General features: G+C 33.0%; 3 protein-coding genes across 6 annotated transcripts; 1 reads left to right on the forward strand and 2 right to left on the reverse strand.

The window, feature by feature from the left end:
• Positions 1-3,445: 3,445 nt before the first annotated feature.
• LOC106760911 (E3 ubiquitin-protein ligase RNF185) lies at positions 3,446-6,001 on the reverse strand. 4 transcript variants are annotated; one of them, XM_022780997.1, is made up of 3 exons: positions 5,851-6,001; positions 4,751-5,366; positions 3,446-3,849 (listed from the first exon to the last, which is right to left on the reverse strand). In XM_022780997.1, exons 2-3 carry the CDS (start codon positions 5,364-5,366, stop codon positions 3,752-3,754), a joined length of 714 nt encoding a protein of 237 aa, XP_022636718.1. In that variant the 5' UTR covers positions 5,851-6,001; the 3' UTR covers positions 3,446-3,751. The 4 variants fall into 4 exon arrangements, with proteins under 4 accessions (XP_022636718.1, XP_022636716.1, XP_022636717.1 ...); XM_022780995.1 differs by having other exon boundaries at positions 3,446-3,852; XM_022780996.1 differs by lacking the exon at positions 5,851-6,001 and adding an exon at positions 5,728-5,833 and having other exon boundaries at positions 3,446-3,852.
• Positions 6,002-8,658: 2,657 nt separating this feature from the next.
• LOC106761774 (elongation of fatty acids protein 3-like) lies at positions 8,659-9,652 on the forward strand. The gene has a single exon (XM_014645343.2). The coding sequence runs from the start codon at positions 8,720-8,722 to the stop codon at positions 9,551-9,553; it is 834 nt and encodes a 277-aa protein (XP_014500829.1). The 5' UTR covers positions 8,659-8,719; the 3' UTR covers positions 9,554-9,652.
• Positions 9,653-11,852: 2,200 nt separating this feature from the next.
• Positions 11,853-20,323, reverse strand: LOC106762281. Its single transcript, XM_014646096.2, has 17 exons — positions 19,849-20,323; positions 18,986-19,336; positions 18,728-18,868; positions 18,418-18,550; positions 18,212-18,325; positions 18,042-18,115; positions 17,884-17,958; positions 17,335-17,427; positions 17,172-17,232; positions 16,730-17,062; positions 16,316-16,442; positions 16,112-16,211; positions 14,429-14,498; positions 14,165-14,317; positions 13,912-14,007; positions 12,916-13,235; positions 11,853-12,391 (listed from the first exon to the last, which is right to left on the reverse strand). Exons 1-17 carry the CDS (start codon positions 19,918-19,920, stop codon positions 12,134-12,136), a joined length of 2,571 nt encoding a protein of 856 aa, XP_014501582.1. The 5' UTR covers positions 19,921-20,323; the 3' UTR covers positions 11,853-12,133.
• Between the last annotated feature and the right edge of the window lie 1,422 nt (positions 20,324-21,745).

The following is a 21,745-nucleotide window of genomic DNA, read 5'->3' on the forward strand; positions in this document are numbered from 1 at the left end:
CACTCTTGTCATGTGTGTTCCTTATGGCATTGTGATCCTTAATGCAAATGAATGTTACAAGATATGATAGTTGGGATGGAAATGAGCAAAAGTTATTTCTGAACTATTTAAAGTTTGATTTGCTATTTTTTTTAATGTATTTGTTCTTGTTAAATAAATAAACTCAATTTTTTTTATTGGATTTGATTATTTGAATGAATTCGGTCTAAATGTAAAAAAAAAAAAAATTATATTGAGTTCATAAATAACTTTTATATGCATACATATATTACATGCAGTTAGTTTTACGTATATTATACTTGTAATTTTCTATTAAAAATATTTATTATTGATTTGTTTTTATAATATTTCCTGGGTTAGATGAAAATAAAGGTTTGGTAAATAACAAGTCGGTATGCTCACAATTTTAAAAAATAATTTAAGAGAATTTTACGAAAAAAGAAGAAGTTAAGTTATAAATGGTCTAAACATAATAGAGTTTAAGTTTAACTTTTTATACCAAATGAATTGAAGTTTTTAATTGGATTCATTAAATAAACAATTGAAGTTGAAATCATTATTATTATTTTTTTTGTAAGTAAAGTCCAAATTTTAAGAAGTTGACTTTTAAAGAGGAATTTACACCCTAATGAGAGTGTCTAAGGCTCTCTGCATTGATAAGCCATAGAGACAAAACATGGACATGTGCTACAAAACACAGAAATATGGGTTTGTCCCTCCCCTCAGATTTAACACATGCTCTACTCCAATAATACTACTTCATATACAAACATCACTCACAATTCTTCGACCAAAACATAGAGTAAATTTAGAACAAAGGATAGGATTTGGATCTAGAAATTTTAGATAATCATATAAGAACGAGATTATATATATATATATTTTTTTATATATTTATTACTTTCATACTGTTTATAAGTTAAAATTAAGAATAGTTTAAATATATTTTTTCTATGAATATTTTAGGATGTTTTATAAGAATAAAATTTTAAAAAAAAATAAGGATATAATAGAAGTTTCGTATCGATTAGAGACAAAAATAAAGAGGGTAAATTTTACTTTATAAATCGAGTTTTACATAATTGAGTAAAGTTTAAAAGCGCCAGTAAAATGTTTTTGATATAGATTTGAGATAAAAACTAATTATTATCACTGTCAAATTTTTAATATAGTTACAAGAATACATTTCAATTAGATTCTAGTAGTACTACAACATCACTGAAAAACTTAAATTAAGCGGCATATATTAATTAGTTTTGTATTATTGTTCCTTAAACAATTTTGTCACGTGTAACATGCAGTTCTATAAAAAGTGAAAAGACATCTTCCCTCGCCACGGTTCTTACCTCATAATTAGTTGTTGGTTGAAATTTAATTAAGGCGTGCTGGATAGAAAAGAAAAAAGAAGATTTTTTTTTTTTATAAACAAAAATTAACTTTTGATAAATTTATTTAATTTATCAAAGATTAACTTGACGTTGACTTTTCTAAAAATGTATTCATTTTTGAAGTTGTTGATTTCTTATTGATTTACAATAGTTCTAAAAAGGGACTACTTCTATTTCTTTTGAATGACTTCTTTGATGTGGTAAATTTAGTAATAATCAAATTAATATAAATTGTTTTAAAGTACCGAATAAATGTTTTAGTAGTTGTAAAAAAATAGCATAAGCGAATAAATCCATTTCACATTATCACTAGTAAATTGTGAAAATATAAAATACTTTATACACTTGTACAAAAAATACTGTAGAATTCTAGCAATGTAGAGACTAAAGAGACGTCTTATTCTATGAATAGTACGGAACAGTTCATGATGGTAAGAGTTGGAAGAAGTAACATACTATAAATGGTAAGGAAACAAAAACTTTTGTATAAACAAAATTAGGAGCAAAAAATGGTCTGCTTAAAACTTTTGTACATTTAAAATTACCCTCCATCAATTTACCCAATTAATTTGCCACGCCGTTTATGCATGTTACTAAAAGTTAAGATGCATCTTGAAAAACTTGTCATAAGAACATTTAGCATAGAATAAGAACATTTCTTATTCAAAAACCGTTCATTATATAAGGGACTTGCTCGATGTAATGAGCAGAAAAGCAAGCACAGAGTAAAAAAGAAAAAAAGTTGTTATTCATCAACTAATCCCAGTTTCATCATATGTATGTCTAATACTATTGTACTTATAAGCAGGATGGATTACGTTGTTTAAAACAAACATTATAAAAAATGTTTATTACTTATTTGCTATATAATCTTTACATTTTAGTCATTATTTTTAGAAACTATTTGTTTTAGTGCTTGCTGTCTAACACTGTAGGAACTAAAATGGACTAAGAAGCTGGGTGTATGGACGAAAATAAGTTTAAAAGTATAGGAACTAAAACGGGTAGTTTGTAGGTGTTGGAACTAAATTCTGAAGATCGTGCAGGTACAAAATGGGGCACCACTATCCAAGTCCTTTAGATAAGATGGAATGGGTTGGACTATAAGATAACTGGATAAAACTTTCTTTACATTGTTTGCATATATTATTACTACGACGGGATGAGAAACAAAATCCTCATTCCATTGTTTGGGTTAGGAAAAAGCAGAACAAAATTAATAAATAAATTTATGTTCTATCCTTTACTAAGAAAATATTAACTGCAATATATGATTTCGATAGAAAAGGATCCGTGACTTACTGAAAAATATCACTTTCTTTGTTAGCAAGATAAAAGGTGCAATTGCATAGAAACATACACAAGTGCCAATTCATAATTAGATAAACATACGCAATTGCATAGAACAGCAGAGTTGCTTAAAACATCTAACGGTACCATTCAACTCAACACGAGGTGGAAACAAAATTAAAAGCACGCCTCACTTTCTCCCACATTCATACCACAAATCGGATTTAACCATCATAAGAATTTCCTTTCAATCCCTTTGACCAGAACTTGACAAAGGCACAAAATCAATTCCATGTTAATATGAATTCTCCTAACTCAATAATACATAGATCGTGTTCTTAACATCTTAGGGGAATACGCATATCACACCCACATCATTCTCTTTAGTAGCAGAAAACCAGAAAATGCTTGTAACTTCATAATGTGTAGGAGAAAATGTAATCAAAAGAATGTTGTTCGCATGTACCATTTCATGAAAGTAATCACTAAATATCAAACTCCTTAGCTACGTGGTTTGTATATGCCAACAACTCTCCAAACTTTCAAAGTGTGAATTGAGTTTGCCAAACATAAACAATGTTGGCCAATTAATCTGAGTTTAATGGATATACTTGGAAGTCAACAGATTCTACACTATCAATAAATGAGAATTAACATTGGTGTGACGGTTGGTAAATATACTTTGTTCTCACTAAATTTTCCTAAATTCAAGGAATGCGCACGTTGTGTAGCACATGCAAGGTGTAAATTACAGTTGAATAGAAGCGTTGACTAAACTATCTCCACCACACTCTTTCTGACATGTACTCTACAGTATTGGTTAAAATTTACTGAAAAATACATAACTAAATGAGGCTCGCTAAATGAGAAGTACAACCCACCAAAATTAGTGATTTTCCATAAACTTCAACAAACAGTAGAAAATGTGAAAAAAAGTGTATTAAAGAGTGTACTGCTAATATTCTCATACAAGAATCGTCAAACCTCAGGTTATGTACTAAAGTCTCTTCGTTCCCATTAAAAGATAAAAAATAAATAATCAACGAGTGACAGAAAGCACCAATGCCCGTGAATCATATAGAACTAGAGGAAGGGGGGAAATTACCTCGGGCGGTGCGGTGATTTGCTTTGTGAACATTGAAACACTGAAGGAACTCTCCATGTTGTGGGGCTGCTGCATTTTGTGTCGTGAGAGATAGTGAACAAGAGGAAATAAGGAAAAGAGAGAAAAGTAATTTATAATATTACAAAATATCTTTCTTCCCTCTAATTCCTCCCAATTCGGAGGCAAGAAAAATGAAACAAAAGAATGGTATGTGTTCCATATCAGTGCACCTTTTTCCAACATCTTTTTATATATCCAAACAATGGAATTTAATCCCACCCATTTTATTCCACCTCCTTCCACCATTCCAATCAAAGACTTAGATTTCTATGTACTTGTCCAAGTAATATAAAAACCATCCATTGTCATACAGCAAAAAAATAGAGCACAAAAACAAGCTGAGTGTAAACATCACAGAATATGCACAGACCGACGACTAAGACTGTTGAAATTAATAATAACAAAGTATAACCCCTAAATCAAGAATATTAAAAGTACAAAAAGTGCTATGCATCAACATATTTAGATATAACACCAGCTTGTATCGTCAAAATGTACTAGAAAAAATGAGAACACAAGAAAACAAAGAGCACAACCACACTATTTCAGGTGTCTTGTAGTCTCAAACACTTAATGACCATGAAATTAATATCTATGCGTGATACAACTGGTATCTTTATTACTAAGAATGGGTGTTCTGCTTTCATGCTTTAAATTTAAAACTTGGATACCATGCAAGTTGGGTGCCAGAAAGAACAGGACTACAAGAGTGATTAGACAGTATTATTCTATGAACATTAACCTTACTCCTCAGTTACAAAACAAAGCGCACCAGAAGACCTATCATAGCAGAAGTCTTGTTCTGCTAGCAACCTGAGATGGTACCCAATCTATTGCCAAATAAAAGCAAGAAGAACACAGAAAACAACAACTAGAAGCAGCTTCTTCAAATAATAATCTTGTTGACCTTGATGAGTGCCAAGAGGATATCCATGAGCATGGATACCATGAAATGCATTAGAAAACCCATGAGGAAAACCAGACGCTCCCCCATATAAGGCCCCATCGTGAAACCCATGCAACTGAAAGTTGAAAAAGGACGGTATAAAGCCACCAAAAGCTGCAGGCAATCCGAAATTCCCAAATCTCGTTGATGCCATTGGCGGTGGCGCAAATCCTCCCAGGCCACCCATAAATCCAAACCCATGAGGAAAATTATTTGTTTCCGGTGGAGGAGCAGTTTCAGGTCTCTGACCGGCCGGACGATGTGGGATATTCATGCCCGGAATAGACTTGGATCTCGGATCAGTGGAGGTCTTTCCTCTCCCGTACAAGGGAACCAGCTTCTCCTCCTCCACAAGGGCCTTGCAAACCGGGCATTCTCGTGACTGTGAGTGAAAGTGAAGCCATTTGTAAAGACAAGGCCAGCAGAAAAGATGACCACACAAAGTAATTATGGGGTCTTGCGCTAATTCAAAGCAAATGTTGCACTCAAAATTGCCAGCATCATTGCTATTATTATTGTTGAAGTACGAAGGGCTTGGGGGTGACCTCCCAGTTGATTCCCCAAACCCACTTGCCATCTACAAAATTCAAACATTCAGATTCCAACACAACTTAACAGTTCTCCCTAACACATATAACAAAGGCCAAAATAGTAAGTATTTTATATGTGATATCTGTGAACCAAAAAGCTATCGCATGGTTTCTTAACAAACAAACACGCTCTCAAACGCAGACCAACGCAAAACCACAAAGCCCAATTGTTGAACGGAACTGAAAGAAAATAGGTCACATGCAAAAACAAAGAAAATCTGAAGAAAGGGATAAAGATGTGATAATCAGAGGAAATCAAACAAACAGGAATGCGTGAAGGTCACCAAATAGCCAGATATCGTTTGATGAAGAAAAAGAAAAAATAGTCAATTTTGAAGTCTTTCTTACATGCAAAATTAAGAAGTGCTGCAAAGAATATTAGAAGGGTTTACAGATTGGGGGAATTGACAGCGCGAAGAAGAATAAATCGAAACGATAAAGGAAAGAAGAGCGCAATAGAAAATGACAAACCTGGAGAAAGGGAAAAAATTGAGAGAAGAATTGATGAAATGTGGAAGTCAATGGTGAAAAGGGAAGAAATGGGGCAGTATCATATTCATATCATGTGCTTCTTTTCTTCCAATTTTGGTTTATCTGCAAACAACAGATCCAAACCAATCACAAACTTTCTTTTCTCTTTTACTGTTCCTGCAAATCAACGATTCAACTATTCAACCCAACGTTAATCTTAATCACCTTATTACTATTGTTTACAATCTCTTTTCTAATTGTCCATTTTTTCTTTTTTACAATTTTCCAACCTTTTTTTATTCGTAATGGTATTTTTTTTTCATTCATACTCTAAATTTAAATGTAATATAAGATTTTTTTAATGAATGTATAATTTAGAGATAGAATTAAAAGAAAGGTAATTTTAAGATGATTGAGATTATTTCCTTATTATTGAAAGTTTAATCAATGAACTTAATTTCTTACGTAATGAAATCTAAAGTAAACGAATTCTAATTTGTAATGAAAAATAAATGTACTATTGTAATCAAATAATTATAAGGAAATTTAACAATTAATTTTTGTGTTGTGTCATTCTACCGTTCATACTTATTAAGATGACTGGTTGCTAATTGTACGCGAAAGGTATTTTAGAATGGAAACTTGTACAAGTTAAATTCATAAAGTCGAAATTAAAAATATTTCATTTGTATAAATATAGCAGACAATTAATGCTTTATTTTCAAAAGAATGTTAAACATTTAATGTTTTTCAACTAAAATTACAAATTAAAATAAAGGATTAAACATGCAACCTTCTTATACTATTTTAATTAACTAAATTATTTATTTAATTTACCTTTAACTGCGAAAATAAAAGTAGATAATACAATTTGATTTCCATCATTAAACTTTTAAGCATATTTAAATTTTAGTATTTGATGAGTTTAATATGTGGATAATAATCAATTAACTGATACGTCATTAAAAACAATGTAATAAGACGAGATGAGAATAATATTTATAAAATTTAAAAAATTATTTTTAAATTGTAAATACATTTTAAATAGTTTATAATAATCTACTTTAAAAAGTTAATTGAAAATTTTTAAGGTAGTTGATAAAAAATAACTAACTTATTACACTAGTACTTCCTACCTAATTTTCTTATTGGGAAAATCAAAGTTGTAGAATTGAGAACTTCGAAGAAAACGTTATCGTCAAGTCTGGCGGCATCCTATGATTTTTTTCCCCATTATCTACCTAGCCTTTACTTTTAATAACAAATTCTTAATTATTTCATAATAAATATGTTCTTACAATTTATAAATTATAAATTAATGTTTAATATTATTGAATATAAAAATTTGCATTAAAAATATATTTAAATTAAATTAAATTTTGTATTTCACCTTTGCGAAAAGCTATTTTTAGTTCATAGGGTTATACCACATAGTTCACACGCATGCTTTTATCTAATTTTTTAAACTCAACTTTCTATAGCCCAGTCATAAAGCCCAAATGACTTTACAAAAATGCTCACACGCATGCTATTATCCATGGAATTTTTCTTCCTGCACCTTTATTATTACTAACTGCATCTACTTATTAAGAGTATGAGACTAAAATACCTTCTGACTTTTGCTACGTCATCACCGTTGCACCTCTGTTTTTCATCACAACGTAAGAAGAGGAAAATAAAAAGGAAAAAGAGAATTTATTTTGATAAAAAAATAAAACTCATTATAGAAAATTCTTTCTAAAACGCATTGCATGGTTTTTGGAAAGTTTGTTCCAAAAGCTACTTTATAAAATATCATTCCAGAAAGTGATATATATGTTCTGAAAAACTTAATTACAAAAATTATGTTTCAAAAAACTTGTTTCAGAACGCATTTCATGTCTGCCGAAAATCATACTTTGAAATTTTTATTCTGAAAATCTTTTTTCAAAATGAATAATTCGAAAGTCACTTTTATAAAAGGTAAAATATCATTTTGAAAATTAAGGGGGTGGTATTAAAAATCATGCTGTGCAAGGAAGAAAAGCCTATCCAGTATTTTAGCTCAAATTTATAAAGCTCAATCCTAGAGCCCAAAGAACATTTCAAGTATTCACACAAATTGTATATCTTACACACAAAAGAGTAATAATATCACGACACACTTTTACATTCATTTGACACAGAATACAAGAGTAAAATGGTTTAAAAAGTGTTAGGAAAATGATATTTTAACACCATTTTTTGACACTATTTTGACACTGCATACGTGTCAAAATGTGATTGGACGATTTTAAATTAAAAAAGTTGAGACAGGGGTATGTTTGGAAGAAAAAAACCAAAGTTTGTTTTTTAATTTGAAATCGTCCAACCACATTTTGACACGTGTGCAGTGTCAAAATGGTGTAAAAAAATAGTGTTAAAATTTTATTTTCCAAAGTGTTAAGTTTTATAGTTTTTCAAAAAAGAAAAAAATAAAAAATAAATAAAAATAGTGTCAAATGAATGTAAAAAATTTAAGTGTGTCAAAGAATCATTTCTCTACACAAAAATTTAAGTTAATAAGTTTTAACACATAATAAAATTTAATTATTAAGTGCATATTAAAATTTTAAGAAATAGCTTTAGCTGAATCCTTCTAGATGACGAGAATACCACAGACTGAACACCGTTAGTCAAGGTCAAGGGTTAAATGACAAAGAATAAACATAAACACAAAAGTCTTAATAAACAAATCCTAGGAGTGATTCAACTTTGGTGTTCCAAATTCTATCCTTTATTATATTAATTCATATTTTAATATTAGCAACTAAAAGAATTCTCCATTAAGGTTTGCATATTGCAAGAAAAATTTACATTTACTTGACTCACAAACAAAGACATAGTTCACATGGAGAGCATCAAATATTGGCTAATACAACACCCTTCTGTTGTCTCCTTCCGCTGGACTCCAACCCAATTATACGGCGCCACATGGTCCTTCCTCGTCTCCGCCGTTTCTTTTTACATCACCGCCGCCATCATCCTCCACCTCCTCCTCAAACTCTCCCGTCGCCGTCGGTCGTTTCCGTTAGGACCTATCCCCGCCCTCCACAGCCTCATCATGTCGTTAATCTCCGTCGCGATATTCACCGGCACGCTCTTCTCCGCCGAAGCGGAAGCCCGCGACACGCGGTGGCTGTGGCGGCGCAGCAGAACCACCTCTTTCGAGTGGCTCCTCTGTTTCCCTCTAGGTACTCGTCCGTCCGGTCGTGTTTTCTTCTGGTCCTACGTTTTCTACCTGTCACGCTTTCTTCACCTTCTGCGCACCTTCTTCGTGGTTTTGCGTGAGCGTAGGCTGTCGTTTTTGCGACTGTTTAACAACTCCGTACTCCTGGTGATGTCGTTTCTGTGGCTGGAGTTTTCACAGTCGCTTCAGGTGCTGGCCATTCTGTTTTACACGTCGGCTTATTCCGTCGTTTGCGCGTTCCGGTTCTGGACGGAGCTAGGGTTGCGCAGCAAAACGCCGTTGTGGCTCACCGCGAATTGCCAGCTGGCACTGTTGGGTTGTAATTTGGCGTGCCACGTTGGCGTGGTCTCGCTCCATTACTTGAGAGGAGGGTGCAACGGAATCGGAGCTTGGATTTTCAACTCTCTCTTAAACGCCGGCTTTCTGGTTCAGTTCTTGAAATCCTACGTGAAAACGCATTCACAAAGGAAAAGTGCTTCCTCTTCTTCTGCATAATATAGCTTAATCGAAGGCCGCGGTTATTCAAGTTTTTGTGATTTTTCATCAAATCTAATGACTTCTCAAGCTTTCATTCACCACTTTTTGAATCCAAGTTGTACAGTTAAAAAAACAATGGAAAGAAATACAAGTGAGTTCTCATTCATTTTTTCTTTATAGGTTAACAATTCTCTTTAACAAATTTTTGAAATACTAGGTAAAACTTTGGCTCGTGTTTGAATTTTTAAAATGAATACATTCAAATTTAAAAAGAAAATGAAGCAAGAAAAAAAAAAGAAAAATCTTTGAAAAGTGATTTTTGTTTTGTTTTATAATTTTGGAATCTACAAAAAAATAGAGCTTATTTTAATGATTTTTTTAGGGAGTATGAATACATAGACCAGTCTCGACTCGACACCCTTATTAGAAGGTCCTAAGAAAATACCAAAAATCTAAATAAAAATAAATTAAGTAATTTATGTATTTGTAGAGTGAAGAGTGATACAGTATTTGAGTTGAGTTATAATTAATATAAAAAGAATAAGGATTTTGATGGAAATAAAAGACAGATGATGATTTTATTTATATACCACCAATTGGTATTATGTTCCAAGTCAAATATAATTAACAAGTGATTACTACGCAAAACCTTCAAGAATAAAATTATATAGCAGTGGTATGGATAGAAATGTCGGTTATCTATCAGATATATAAAACTCAAATATTGTTTCGTAAATCTATTTAAACATTAGATTTATTTGGATTCTAGCGTCTATAATTCTAGATACAGTTCACGGAGTTAATAAATTAATTGAGGGGCTGCTGACTGCTGACCCTAACCAATTTTATACCATTCATGAAATGGTCAACATGCCAAGTTCCTAACCTTATTTTTCGTGAATTACGTACATTACATTAATCTAGTAAAGGTAGCATATACATATCAAAATCTTTAGCAAACTTGTTGGAAATCATTTATGAATTTGATAGACATATCAATACTGGCATCAGCTTCCAGAACGAGATGTTTCCACTGACTCATCAAAAATTACCAAACACTATTCTCACTTTTCTTTATTTTCCTCAACATTTTCTTGTGTTTTATTTTGCTTTGAAATTCATGCAACTGCGAATAGACATGTGAAAAGTATTACTTTCTGGATATATCTCTTCTTAATTTTATGGTCAGGTGAGTGCTAACATCAGAATGGACCCAACCTCATACATTTATTAAAAATAGGATAAAAGTTAGATGTATTATCATTGTCGGCGTTGGTGTTGTTGTCAACCAAATTTTGGATTTTATTATAATAGTATGTTAATATCTTATAAGAAATCAATTAATAAATTATTAAAACAAAACTCTAAATATGATCTTCAAGGGGAAATTACATTTAAGTACTCTTGTAAATATTCTATGTTGAACGTATGAAGAATAAGACGTTTAATTTTTATATAGTTTAATTCTTTGGAAGTCATCTTTACTTAATGGAAATTTATTTATTTTTCAAATTTTAATATAGTTTAATTTTTGAACTTTATAAATAAATAGATATAAACATTCTAATTCAAATACCTAAATTTTTTAATGTGTTAAAGATCTTTATAGACTAACAATTAATTTATATACACAATTTGGCACGTTTCAACTTAAATGTCAATTTACAATATTATTTAACACATAAGCAAAAGTTATGGTTAGATTAAAAATGATTATATTCATTATTTTTTTAAGTTAAGGACCAAAATGTATCAATATTGCACTAATTTCGTTGTCCCACGAACCTAATGACTACTAGATGTAAACCCACTTATAATAAGCCCCGCTTCTACCTCGCGCTTCTGAATATACAAAGAGAGTACAGATTCTGAGTAATTACTTTTTCATTCCTCTTTTATAGTTTAATCCACGTTTATATTCAACACTAAATTAAGTAATAGAACATAATAAATAATTAAAGTTTATTAAACACGACGTCTAATATTAGTAATAAGGAGAAGATCTAAATCCGTTATCAGTCTTCTAAGTCCCTCAAACGAAAAGGATATACAGGCAATGCTTTGACATGTACAACCAGCACACTCATTCTTATATCATAAAATGTAAATGGTGGTTGCACGCAGCATTTACAGTTATCCTTGGAGAAGATTTATCTCCAATCAGGAGCATATGATTAGAGATAATCCGCACATATGAATTTTTCGATTTTCCTATTATATGTGAATAGACGGTGCGTAACAAGAAATACGTAAAACTGAAAATCAGAATGTAACATTTTCAGTGAACAAATGATGTATATATATACACACACAGACATGAACGAGCAGAATTTTCTTTTTTTCATTTCAAGGCCTTCGGCCCAACCTCTGACAAACATTTCAATTACCATTTCGTTTTTTATCCTTTACCCTCTACATTATCTATATTCCTAAATTCCCAATTTTCTCTACAAAAGGCTCTCCTCTTTGAAAGCCAAAGCTGCAACCTCATCCAATTTTTCCTAAACAATTTTGGATGAGTAAGCAACCCCTAATTCTGAGGATTAAAAAATTACAACCCAAAATCCCAAAAAGATAAAGAAAAGGAAGAAAAAAGAGCTAAAGCTTCCTATATCTTACAGATATTCCTTTCAAGGAACTATTTCTCAAAGAAAATGTGCTTCGTAGACGATTAAACCATGACATTTTCATCTCACCAGAGCCAGTGCATTGACCCTCCCCTTCCCCGTCACGGCTGAAAAGGGTCTGATCAGAGCAGTCAAGTGAAGCTCCACAAGCCAGATTATAAGATTCGCATGCAGAATGGCATACCCGAAGCCTGTTATCTCCATCCTTCTCACACTTCTGGATCGAGATCTGAAAATTAAATGCCAACCATTTCAGACAGATAAGTAACACAACCAACCATGCATATGCTCTAATATCTAAAATAATTAGTACTCGATATTTTATACAACTTTATGATTTTCAAAAGCCCACCTTCGAACCACAACAAAATGGAAGACACCAACTGAGAAAAAGAAATTGTCACGACTGATAAATGTTGATTTCTAGTACAATTGGATAAAAACTAGAGTCACACGTTCCCACCGTTCTAAAAAAGTACATCACTCGTTTTTGAATTGGGATATTGAAACTTGGAAAGTCATTAAACACCTATAGAACAACTTACGTTCAACTTATACCGTGGTTGTCAGAATGAGTGTCACATGCAGCAACTTAAATTATATATGAACTGACTAAGAAAGGAAACGGAGGAATGAAAACAACAGAAATCAACTTGCGAAACAAAAATTTAGGAATAACTAAAAACCCAACCATATTTCAATTCTGAAACAGGAAAAGCTAAAGAATAATTTTAGTATGAAAAGACGGTATACCCAGCAGGCAAGACGTTTAGCAGTCTCATCACAGTAGGTGCTGCCAAATATATTAAATAGTTTCCTAGCACCTCCAGGGAATAATCGATGGTAGTTGGGTAAGACAACTACTTCTTCCAGCTGTTGAAGAATGCTAGGCTCACTGGGCGCACAATGCTGCCCAGAAACATCATTTCCCAGCACATTTTTGCACACAGAAAGACTAGAGAGGAGCATGGAGCTGTTCTGGCATGTATAACCCGCATAGTCAGAACAGCGGAATTCACAAACTCCATTATCACAAACCCCACCGTGAAGGCTACATTGCTCGTCACACACAGCTGCACAAAGTATGGGGAAAAGGTTAATAACCAAATCATGTTTTCTTTAAGATCTATATATATATATATATGTTTTTCACACTTGAACAATTGTTAGAAAAGATTGACTGAATCTTGTTTTCCCCTTTTCCAGGTTTCCTATTGTATCTTGAGATTCTTTTAGGAATCGATTGATACAATTAACCTTCAGTTTCCTATCACAGTTCATTTATCAGTACACTCAACCCCTTTACCAGTGTCGATATCTGTTTCAATGAAACAAATGCTTGAAAGCCTCAATTATATATAAAGATTTAGGGTTTAGGGTTTAATTATCCAAAAGGAGCCATGGAAATAACCAATAATCGCTACTTGATCTTCTATAGAATAGTACACTTTTCAAAAGCTCATCCCTTGGACATCTTATTGCTTTGGAGTTTGTTTGGGAGTAAAGCTTTCATTAATCGAACATGAGGTTGGTGATATTAAAGAATGTATTTTACAGTGTATGAAACAAAATAGTATACTCTTTTAGCCCCTAAAATATGCGAGGTATAATGTTGTCCACCCTCAACCAAGAAAATAAAAGTAAATACACATGCTGTGAAAAAGAAATTGCCACGGCTCATAAATGTAGATCTCTAATACAAAGAAATACTCTTGTAGCAAATATCTAGTCTAAAAAATTGGTACATACCAGTGGAGCAATCAATGCCAGTATAGCCAGGTTTACATTCACAAGTCCCATCAGAAAGGCACATTCCATTGCCATTGCATTTGCCGGGGCAGGAACCTGGAAGAAGTTAAGAGTAAGCAAAATGAGAAAAACCCGCTGCTGGTAGGCTGTAGGTAACTTAGATTAGAAGCACGAGTTAACTGACACTGACAACAGTATAAATACAAAGATTGCACAAATCACATAAAAATAAAAGTGAAAAATGAGAGCTCACGTCTACTGCAATCATTCCCGTGAAATCCAAGAAAGCATCGGCACTTTCCATCAACACAATCTCCATTGAAATTACATGAATTATGGCATTGACCAGACACAGCTATTGGGTCAGTGTTACAAAGCTCATGGTAGGCAGGGCAGATTAATTCACCTATACAAAAATATAATAAAGAGTAAATTGTCTTTGCAATAAATAACAAATTAACAGCCCTGCGTAAACAACTAAACATAGACAAGTAAAAAAAAAAGCGGTAATATCAACCATTAAAGCCAGGGAATTGAATGGGTCCACCAGTTTGAGGACACACTTTCCAGATGCCATCCACTGCAACCTGTAAAAAAGTGGAAAGAAAAGAGGATTTCGTTCAGTGAATTTGGTAATAAAGGAAAAGGAAAGGAGGGGTAAACATACAATGTATATACCCAGACCTAAGAAAAAAGTAGGAATTGCTACCCAAACCTATACGAAGAAATTGCACACAACTCAAACACTATATGATTGCTCAATCAGATGTTAATTATTTCTTCAAAATGTAAGTTATCTACCAACATAAATAAAGAGATGGGATCAATAACAATGCCGTGTTCACCCTGTGACAAGAAAAATCATTCCCACAAGTCCATGTCAAGTTGCCAATACAAATTTAGGACACCTTTCGAAAAAACTTACCTTCCAGTTCCACGATTTAGTGTGATGTATGTATGTACATTGATTAATTCTAGGGACTAAAAAATGTATTGCAGTAATTCCAGGAGGAAACAAATGATGCAATGCAATAAACTGGACTAGAATAAAATGACATTTTAATGATCAAATCCCTAACTCCCAACTAGTATCAGTACGTTAGTAGCAGGGGCAAGAGAAAAAATCAACAAGAATGACTGATTGAAGTCCAAAAACTCGAGAACCTGGGCTTTGCTGCCCAAAACTGATTCAACCACACTAACTTGCCATTTTCAGCCTCTATGCAAACAGATTAACTACCTATTTTAACAGATTATGAGGCTTTCTCTCAACTTAACCTAACACAATGTATGTAAACAGTGCTAACAGGTCAAAGGACAAAACTTAGATCAAGTTCCTTACATTCTTTTCTAGACATCACGTTCTCCAACTAAATGATATAGCACAGACATTATTTAAAATACCGTAACAAATATTAAATGGAAGTTATTTATTATTGGAAAGAGCATCCATGTGTCATCATTAGAACGAAGAACGTTATGCAAATATAAGAAAGAAGATCACAACTTAGATATAAGTTCCTTACTTTCTTACACACTTTTCCGGCCATCAAATTTTCCAATTAAATGATAACAGATGGATACATTATGCAGACTCTGTCACAAATACTTGGGAGAAATAAAAAGATACAATATTATTTAGAGAGCTTAATTGTCCTCACATACAATGAGGAGGGGGGAGAGTTAAAAACAAGTCATATCTGGAGTCCTAGGTATACAGACAGGTAAAGCAGAAACAGCTTTTCAATAAAGCCTATTTAAGACCTATTCTAACACAAATATTTGATGAAGTTATTTATTATACGAAAGAGCATCTATTGGTCATCATTAGAATGAAGAATTTGATGGCAAAAATAAAAGGAACTAGATATAAGTTTTGTCCGTCTGAAATCACTTAAAATATTTTAGAAAGATTATATTTTGACCCCTTTATTATGGATACAACTACTTGACAATTTGTTATAATAATTTAATAATATCAATGTTTGAATTAACAAGGTAACGTTTAAATGTTATATTATTAATACTATTCTAACAAGGTTGTCGAGTAGTTGTATCCAAAACAAAGGGTGCCAAATATCATTTTTCATTAAAAAGTCCGGAGAATCAAGCAGTATCAGCGTTCCAGGTCAAAATCTAACAAAAGAAACCACTATAAGAAGGGTAATCATTTCACCTCTACTGATACTCAAAACCATACCTCCAAAGAATTATTAATACATCTGTGCTGATAACAACCATTTCCCTGGGTCATAGAACCTCGTACGAAGCCAGTCCGTACTAATGATGAAGCCATACACCTGTACCAGAAAGGTAAAAATAGTCAGCAACTCCACAAGTCCGTGTAATCAAAATATAAATGTAAAGAAGACTCAGGGCATAAATGTTAAGTTTTAAATCTTACCTAGAGTTACTTCCTCTGACTTCACCTAGCATTCTATCAGGTGCTCGAGCACTGTTAGTGTCTGTACATGATCCATCAGAGTATGCAACAAAATAAGTGCAATAATCAGCCAATGAGGATTGTCCGCCTGCAACAACCAGTGAACAGCCAAATATTCAGAGTTCAAAATATTTACAAGTCAGCCACCCATGAATAGTGCCAAGAAAATCTATCATGTGTAACAGAAACAGAAAAATAAAATCAGAAACTACATATCAATCAGGATGCAAGAGCATAAAAGATTTAGCAATATCTTGACAATCCAGAATAATACTAAAGAATATGGCAAAAAAAAAAACTAGGAGAGGCATCAACACATATTAAATATATTTGCATCGACATGCATCTTAAAAATGAAGGGATAATTCTACATACCCTTATTAGCTTGCGGAAAATACCGAGCCCACTGGGGGAGATCTCCACTATAAGTTAGGATAGGGCAGTATCCCTCTGCCTCCCTGTTATATGTACAGCCAGAAAACTGTGTTGTGTTGCAACGATAGGCTCCCTTCCAAAGATTGCAAGGGGATGTAACAAACTCAGTACCTTGGTTGAGACCCCAATCAAGACGGTCTGCCATACTATAGTTGGCTTTGTACCATCCACTATCTTCTAATAGAGCTAATGTCATTTTTGAAACAACAGATCTTGTATCCACAGAACCAGTCATAATTTCATTCATCAGAAGCCTTTTTTCCCAGTGAGATCCTGCAAGTCATTCACAAATCTTGGATTAATGTTAATCTTACCCGGGGGAAAGAGGATCAATTTGAATTTAAATTAGCTGAATTTTAATGCTCAATCAGGGGATACAAACCTGATGTGCCACGTCCTCCACCATCTTCCAGCTCCAAACCAGAAAAATTCCCTGAGAACGCCTGCCAACAAGTCACTTCAGTCATATGCTGGATCCTTTTACAACTGAAAACAGTAAACAAGAAAATGGAAGTATTCTGGATAGGTAGCTCCCAAGAAAATACCGCATAATGATATCGAGAATGCATGACAACGCGAGGAAGCACCACACGTGTTACCACTCGTCCAAGCTTTTCATCCATAACTTGTTCGGTAACCTTAAAAAATCAAAGTGTATTGATTAGATTATAAAATGTGTTATTAAAATACCTGGAATCTAAATTAATTATGAAACTGAAATTCTTCAATACACCTATTGGGAGAAAAAGAAACATGCCCAAAAATTAAATCAGAAACACAAATATGTGCTCAATTAAGGGGTAAAAAAAGTACATCATTAATTCATTATTTTTCCCCTAAAATGTTTTCAATTTCAATACAATTATAAAATTTATTTTAAAGACAAATCATAGAAATTGCATAGAATTACCATTTGCAGGAATGTTTTTGTCTCTATCAATACAAGCAGACATTTTACTCAACTTTCATCTATCAAGCCTCATTTACAAGAAATGACCAATAAAGAATCATGACTCAAACATACTTGGTGAGACGTACAACATTATAAAAGTAAACCCAGAGTTGAACTTGCAGCACAAAAAGGCAGTTTATACCTGATTACGCCGTCTTTTCCTTTCATCTCTAAAATGAGCAAAGGCATGTGGATCAAAACCAAGAACATGCATAACCTGAAAAAAAGAATCAAAATTTGACGAACAATGCTACGCATAACGCTTCTCATGCATCCACACACAGATAATATACAACAAACCTCGTGTATAAGAGTAGCGGAAAGTAAAGTCTCTGCCTCGGCAGTCAAATGGCGAGGCGCAACATTAACATGTCCTGCAGAAGAACAGAAGTACTTTCAGTTCCGAGGCATTCCAAATGTGGGATGACCACAAAAACCACTGAACACAACATGTTTGTGGGATAATATACCAGCTATAGCACGACCCCATTGATCTCGCTCACATGCCACTGCCCAGGCAAGTGTATTTCCAGTTGTAGGTCTTGTAGTCACCAAAAGAACCAAGTCAGCATCAGAGACACCCTCTGGAGAAGTTGAACAAAAAGGTAATATCTTAAATTCAGAAGTACAAATCTGACATCTAATTTTTACAAGAAATGCAATTATATAAATTTACCCTCAATATATCCACGAGGAAGCTGCACGCCTCCATCTTGTCCACATGCAGAATACCCACTCAAACGCAAGTTCCCCTTGACAGGTTCAACCGCCAATGCTCTCCTAAACCAGTCAGCTGTCTGACCTAATGCCTGAAATTAGTTATGAAGGATAAATATCTCTATCCATCTATGATAGTTCCTCAAAACAACACTTCTCAAAGAGACATAACAACATAACTAAAACATCACCAAGTAATTTTCTCAAGAAAAAAAAAATATTAGCACCCAGATGAATTGAGGCAAACTAAAAAGGATAAAACAATTGACCTTACGAAGGCGACGTTTTTTGTCCTCTCCTGAGATATCTTCAGAAGTGCAGTTATACCAACAATCACCAAATATCGGAGGATTGCCATGGGGATCACAAGAAGGAAAACCAGGAGGATAAGTCATGGGAGGCTCCCCGAGCTGTTAACATAAAATTTAAGATTTAATTTCAATAAAATGCATGAAATATAATACCAAAGTTATAGGTAGATAAAAACCATCCCAAATATTTCTTTTGCATTTATATTGAGCACTCACTTTAACAATATCGCCAACTGCTCGACAATCCCTGTCAGGGGAGTGGCCAACAGCATCATAATTTAGATATATCCTAATAGGCTTCTTTGTATCCTCTTGACAACCTGAAGAGGTTGTCACATCAAGTAATGCCCTACCTCTGTGCTGAAGATGTTTTAAGCGACTGGGCTCATAAACCTGTGGGGTAACTAAATACACCTTTCGCCCAGGCCGCTTCCTCTGTTCAAGAATCTGATCATGTATGCAAGAGTGGGTGGCAATGTTCTCAGTATTCCTCTCCAAGTCTCCCTGAAGTTGGTGTTCGTGGAGATTTGCTTTGTGGGCCTCCACCCACGCCAATATCAATATAATCTGCAACACGAAGAAGAATCTTATGAAATGAAATCATCCCTCTCTTACAAGAGCCAAATCTCAGATCAGCAGAATTTCAAAACTAATAATGTGAAACCACAGACAAAGAATCACCGAAAAAGACCAATGAATAACCTGTAAGAAATCAGCCGCCAAAGATGCTAGTTGAACAGCTTCCCTTAAAATTTTAATTCAGAAAAATATAGAGTTTTGAAAAAAATAAAAATAAAAAAACCTAGGAAAATAACTAATCCAGCACCTATAGATGAATCATTGCTCTGACAACAAAACCCTAACCTCCACAGTTCAGTTTCACTACAAGAATAAGAAAAATCCGAAAAACACTTCAACTTCAAATATTCACTTTCTCACTGGTTACAGCGACCAATTAGAGCCCAATCACAGTTGAACATTTATTACACGAAGTCATACATCTCACAAGACAGAGCAAATTTGAACTAAAAAGAAATGTAATAATAAGAACAAAAACTCGCGAACTAACAGAGTTTTACCACGAAAACAACCACAGCAAATCTAAGCTTGCAATGAAATCTGGACAGCGCGCATGAGGTGCACCGAGCCATCAGCTCTATGATAAGGCGAGCACTGAAACAAATTCCTCCCAGATTCCATCAAATCGGCCTCAAATTTTCGATCGCCTTCGGAATGCGCAAGAATCTCCGTCTGCTATGCATTTTGGACATTCAACCGCGCAAAAAAAAGGAAAGACGAATAGCGACTCCGATTTGAGAGGAACCAAGGAACAATGTTGGAAGTAAATAAAGATAACTCAGACAGTGGAATTGGCACGTGGTAGTGGCGCGTGGAGAGATTGATAGAGACGGAGAAAAAAAGAAAGAGGAGCTTCGGAGTGGCGTTGATAGGTTCCTCTTTCTGATCTCTGCAAATGGGCAAGAGAAGAACAGACACTGACAGTGAGCGAAGAAGAAGAAGAAGAAATCAAATAGATTGGGTGGAGGAGTGGGTGGAGAACATCTTCCTTTTTTTAACCATTTTTGGCTTTTCCAATAATTAAAATATTGTTAAATGGAAAATTAAATTAAAAAAAAAAATACCAATGATGTATCTTATTTTTATTTCAATGGTTTTCACATTGCATCCCAAGCTTACAAGTCATGTTTAAGAAATAATACAATTAGTAAATTATCAAGAACTTAAATACATGTGCAAATGAGATGTTTTTTATTGCCTCTATTAATTGTTTTTCATATGTGTTTTATTTTAATGTATTTTTTATTTTTAATTATATATTAACTTATTAATTACTTATTTTGTGATAATTATGAAATAAGTGTTTAATTTATTAAGCTACATTAAAAAAAAAAAAAAGGAAAAAGTGTGTGTGCTGTGTCTTGCTTTTAAATTGTATGGATTTCATACCATTTGCAATTTGGAAAGTATTATTGTGTTTTATCTATTCTCCTTTTTTGTCCCATCACAGTTCATAAAAAATAAAATAATGAAAGTATAAAATCCTCAACTTGCATGCTTACTATAAATTAATCTGACACTTAAAGTAATGATATTTTTGTAATGGGAACTGCTACTCATAAATCCTGAATGATACTGCTTAATCCAAGAAAAATTGCAATATTAAAAAAGGTGTGATTCCTTCTTCCCAGAAAAATGGCCTACCACATTAGATTCAATCAGAAAACTACATACTACCTCAAAGGGGAAAAATAAATAACATAGGGTAGCAATTTTGTACAAGAAGTATAACACAATTAATTAAAATTTCAAAATATTTGTAAGATACTACACCAATTTAGCCCCCTCATTTTTTTCTCTTCAAATATAGGTCCAAATATAAGACTTAAGTTTAAAAAAATATGATAAATGGATTGATAATTTATCATTTGTATAAACTAAGATTATATGGTCAGTCAATCACATCGCAGAAATTATTATAAATTTGAAAAGAAAAATTGTTGTTTTATGTGAAAGATAACCAATCTTTTAACCTGCTGTGAAAAAAAATTGTATATATATATATATATATATATAATATTTATTTATTATATGTAATTTTACAACATTAATTATTTTTATATAAAAATGTAAGAGTTTCTTTTATATGATTTTATAAAAAATAATTTTAAAAAATTATAGAAAAACTGTTCAATTCCCAAGAGTTTAATATATTGAAAGGACAGTAAATGTATTCTAACAACAGGTTCAACACAATGTAAAGCACTGAAAGTATATATTTATTTATATGTTAATAAATTTATTTATTGGTATAATACATTCCATGAAAGTATAATATTTACACTGATAAATTATCGTTTTCTATTTGACAATAGCTATACAATTAAAACTAAGTAAGTGTTTTCCAAAAGGTTTTAAAAAAATGCATCAAATAAAAGAAAAATTGTTTAACTGTCA

Source organism: Vigna radiata, chromosome 5 (genome assembly GCF_000741045.1).
Source record: "Vigna radiata var. radiata cultivar VC1973A chromosome 5, Vradiata_ver6, whole genome shotgun sequence".
NCBI classification, from domain to species: domain Eukaryota; kingdom Viridiplantae; phylum Streptophyta; class Magnoliopsida; order Fabales; family Fabaceae; genus Vigna; species Vigna radiata.

Excerpts from the sequence above, each read along its gene's own strand:
- LOC106762281 (XM_014646096.2), bottom strand. The coding sequence starts at position 19,920 with ATGGCTCGGTGCACCTCATGCGCGCTGTCCAGATTTCATTGCAAGCTT. Across the intron at positions 18,116-18,211 it reads ATGGGGTCGTGCTATAGCTG|GACATGTTAATGTTGCGCCT; the intron begins GTATATTATCCC and ends GTTCTTCTGCAG. Across the intron at positions 16,443-16,729 it reads TTTTCCGCAAGCTAATAAGG|GCGGACAATCCTCATTGGCT; the intron begins GTATGTAGAATT and ends TGGTTGTTGCAG.
- LOC106761774 (XM_014645343.2), top strand. The coding sequence starts at position 8,720 with ATGGAGAGCATCAAATATTGGCTAATACAACACCCTTCTGTTGTCTCC.
- LOC106760911 (XM_022780995.1), bottom strand. The coding sequence starts at position 5,366 with ATGGCAAGTGGGTTTGGGGAATCAACTGGGAGGTCACCCCCAAGCCCT. Across the intron at positions 3,853-4,750 it reads TCCTCTTGGCACTCATCAAG|CAGCCCCACAACATGGAGAG; the intron begins GTCAACAAGATT and ends CACAAAATGCAG.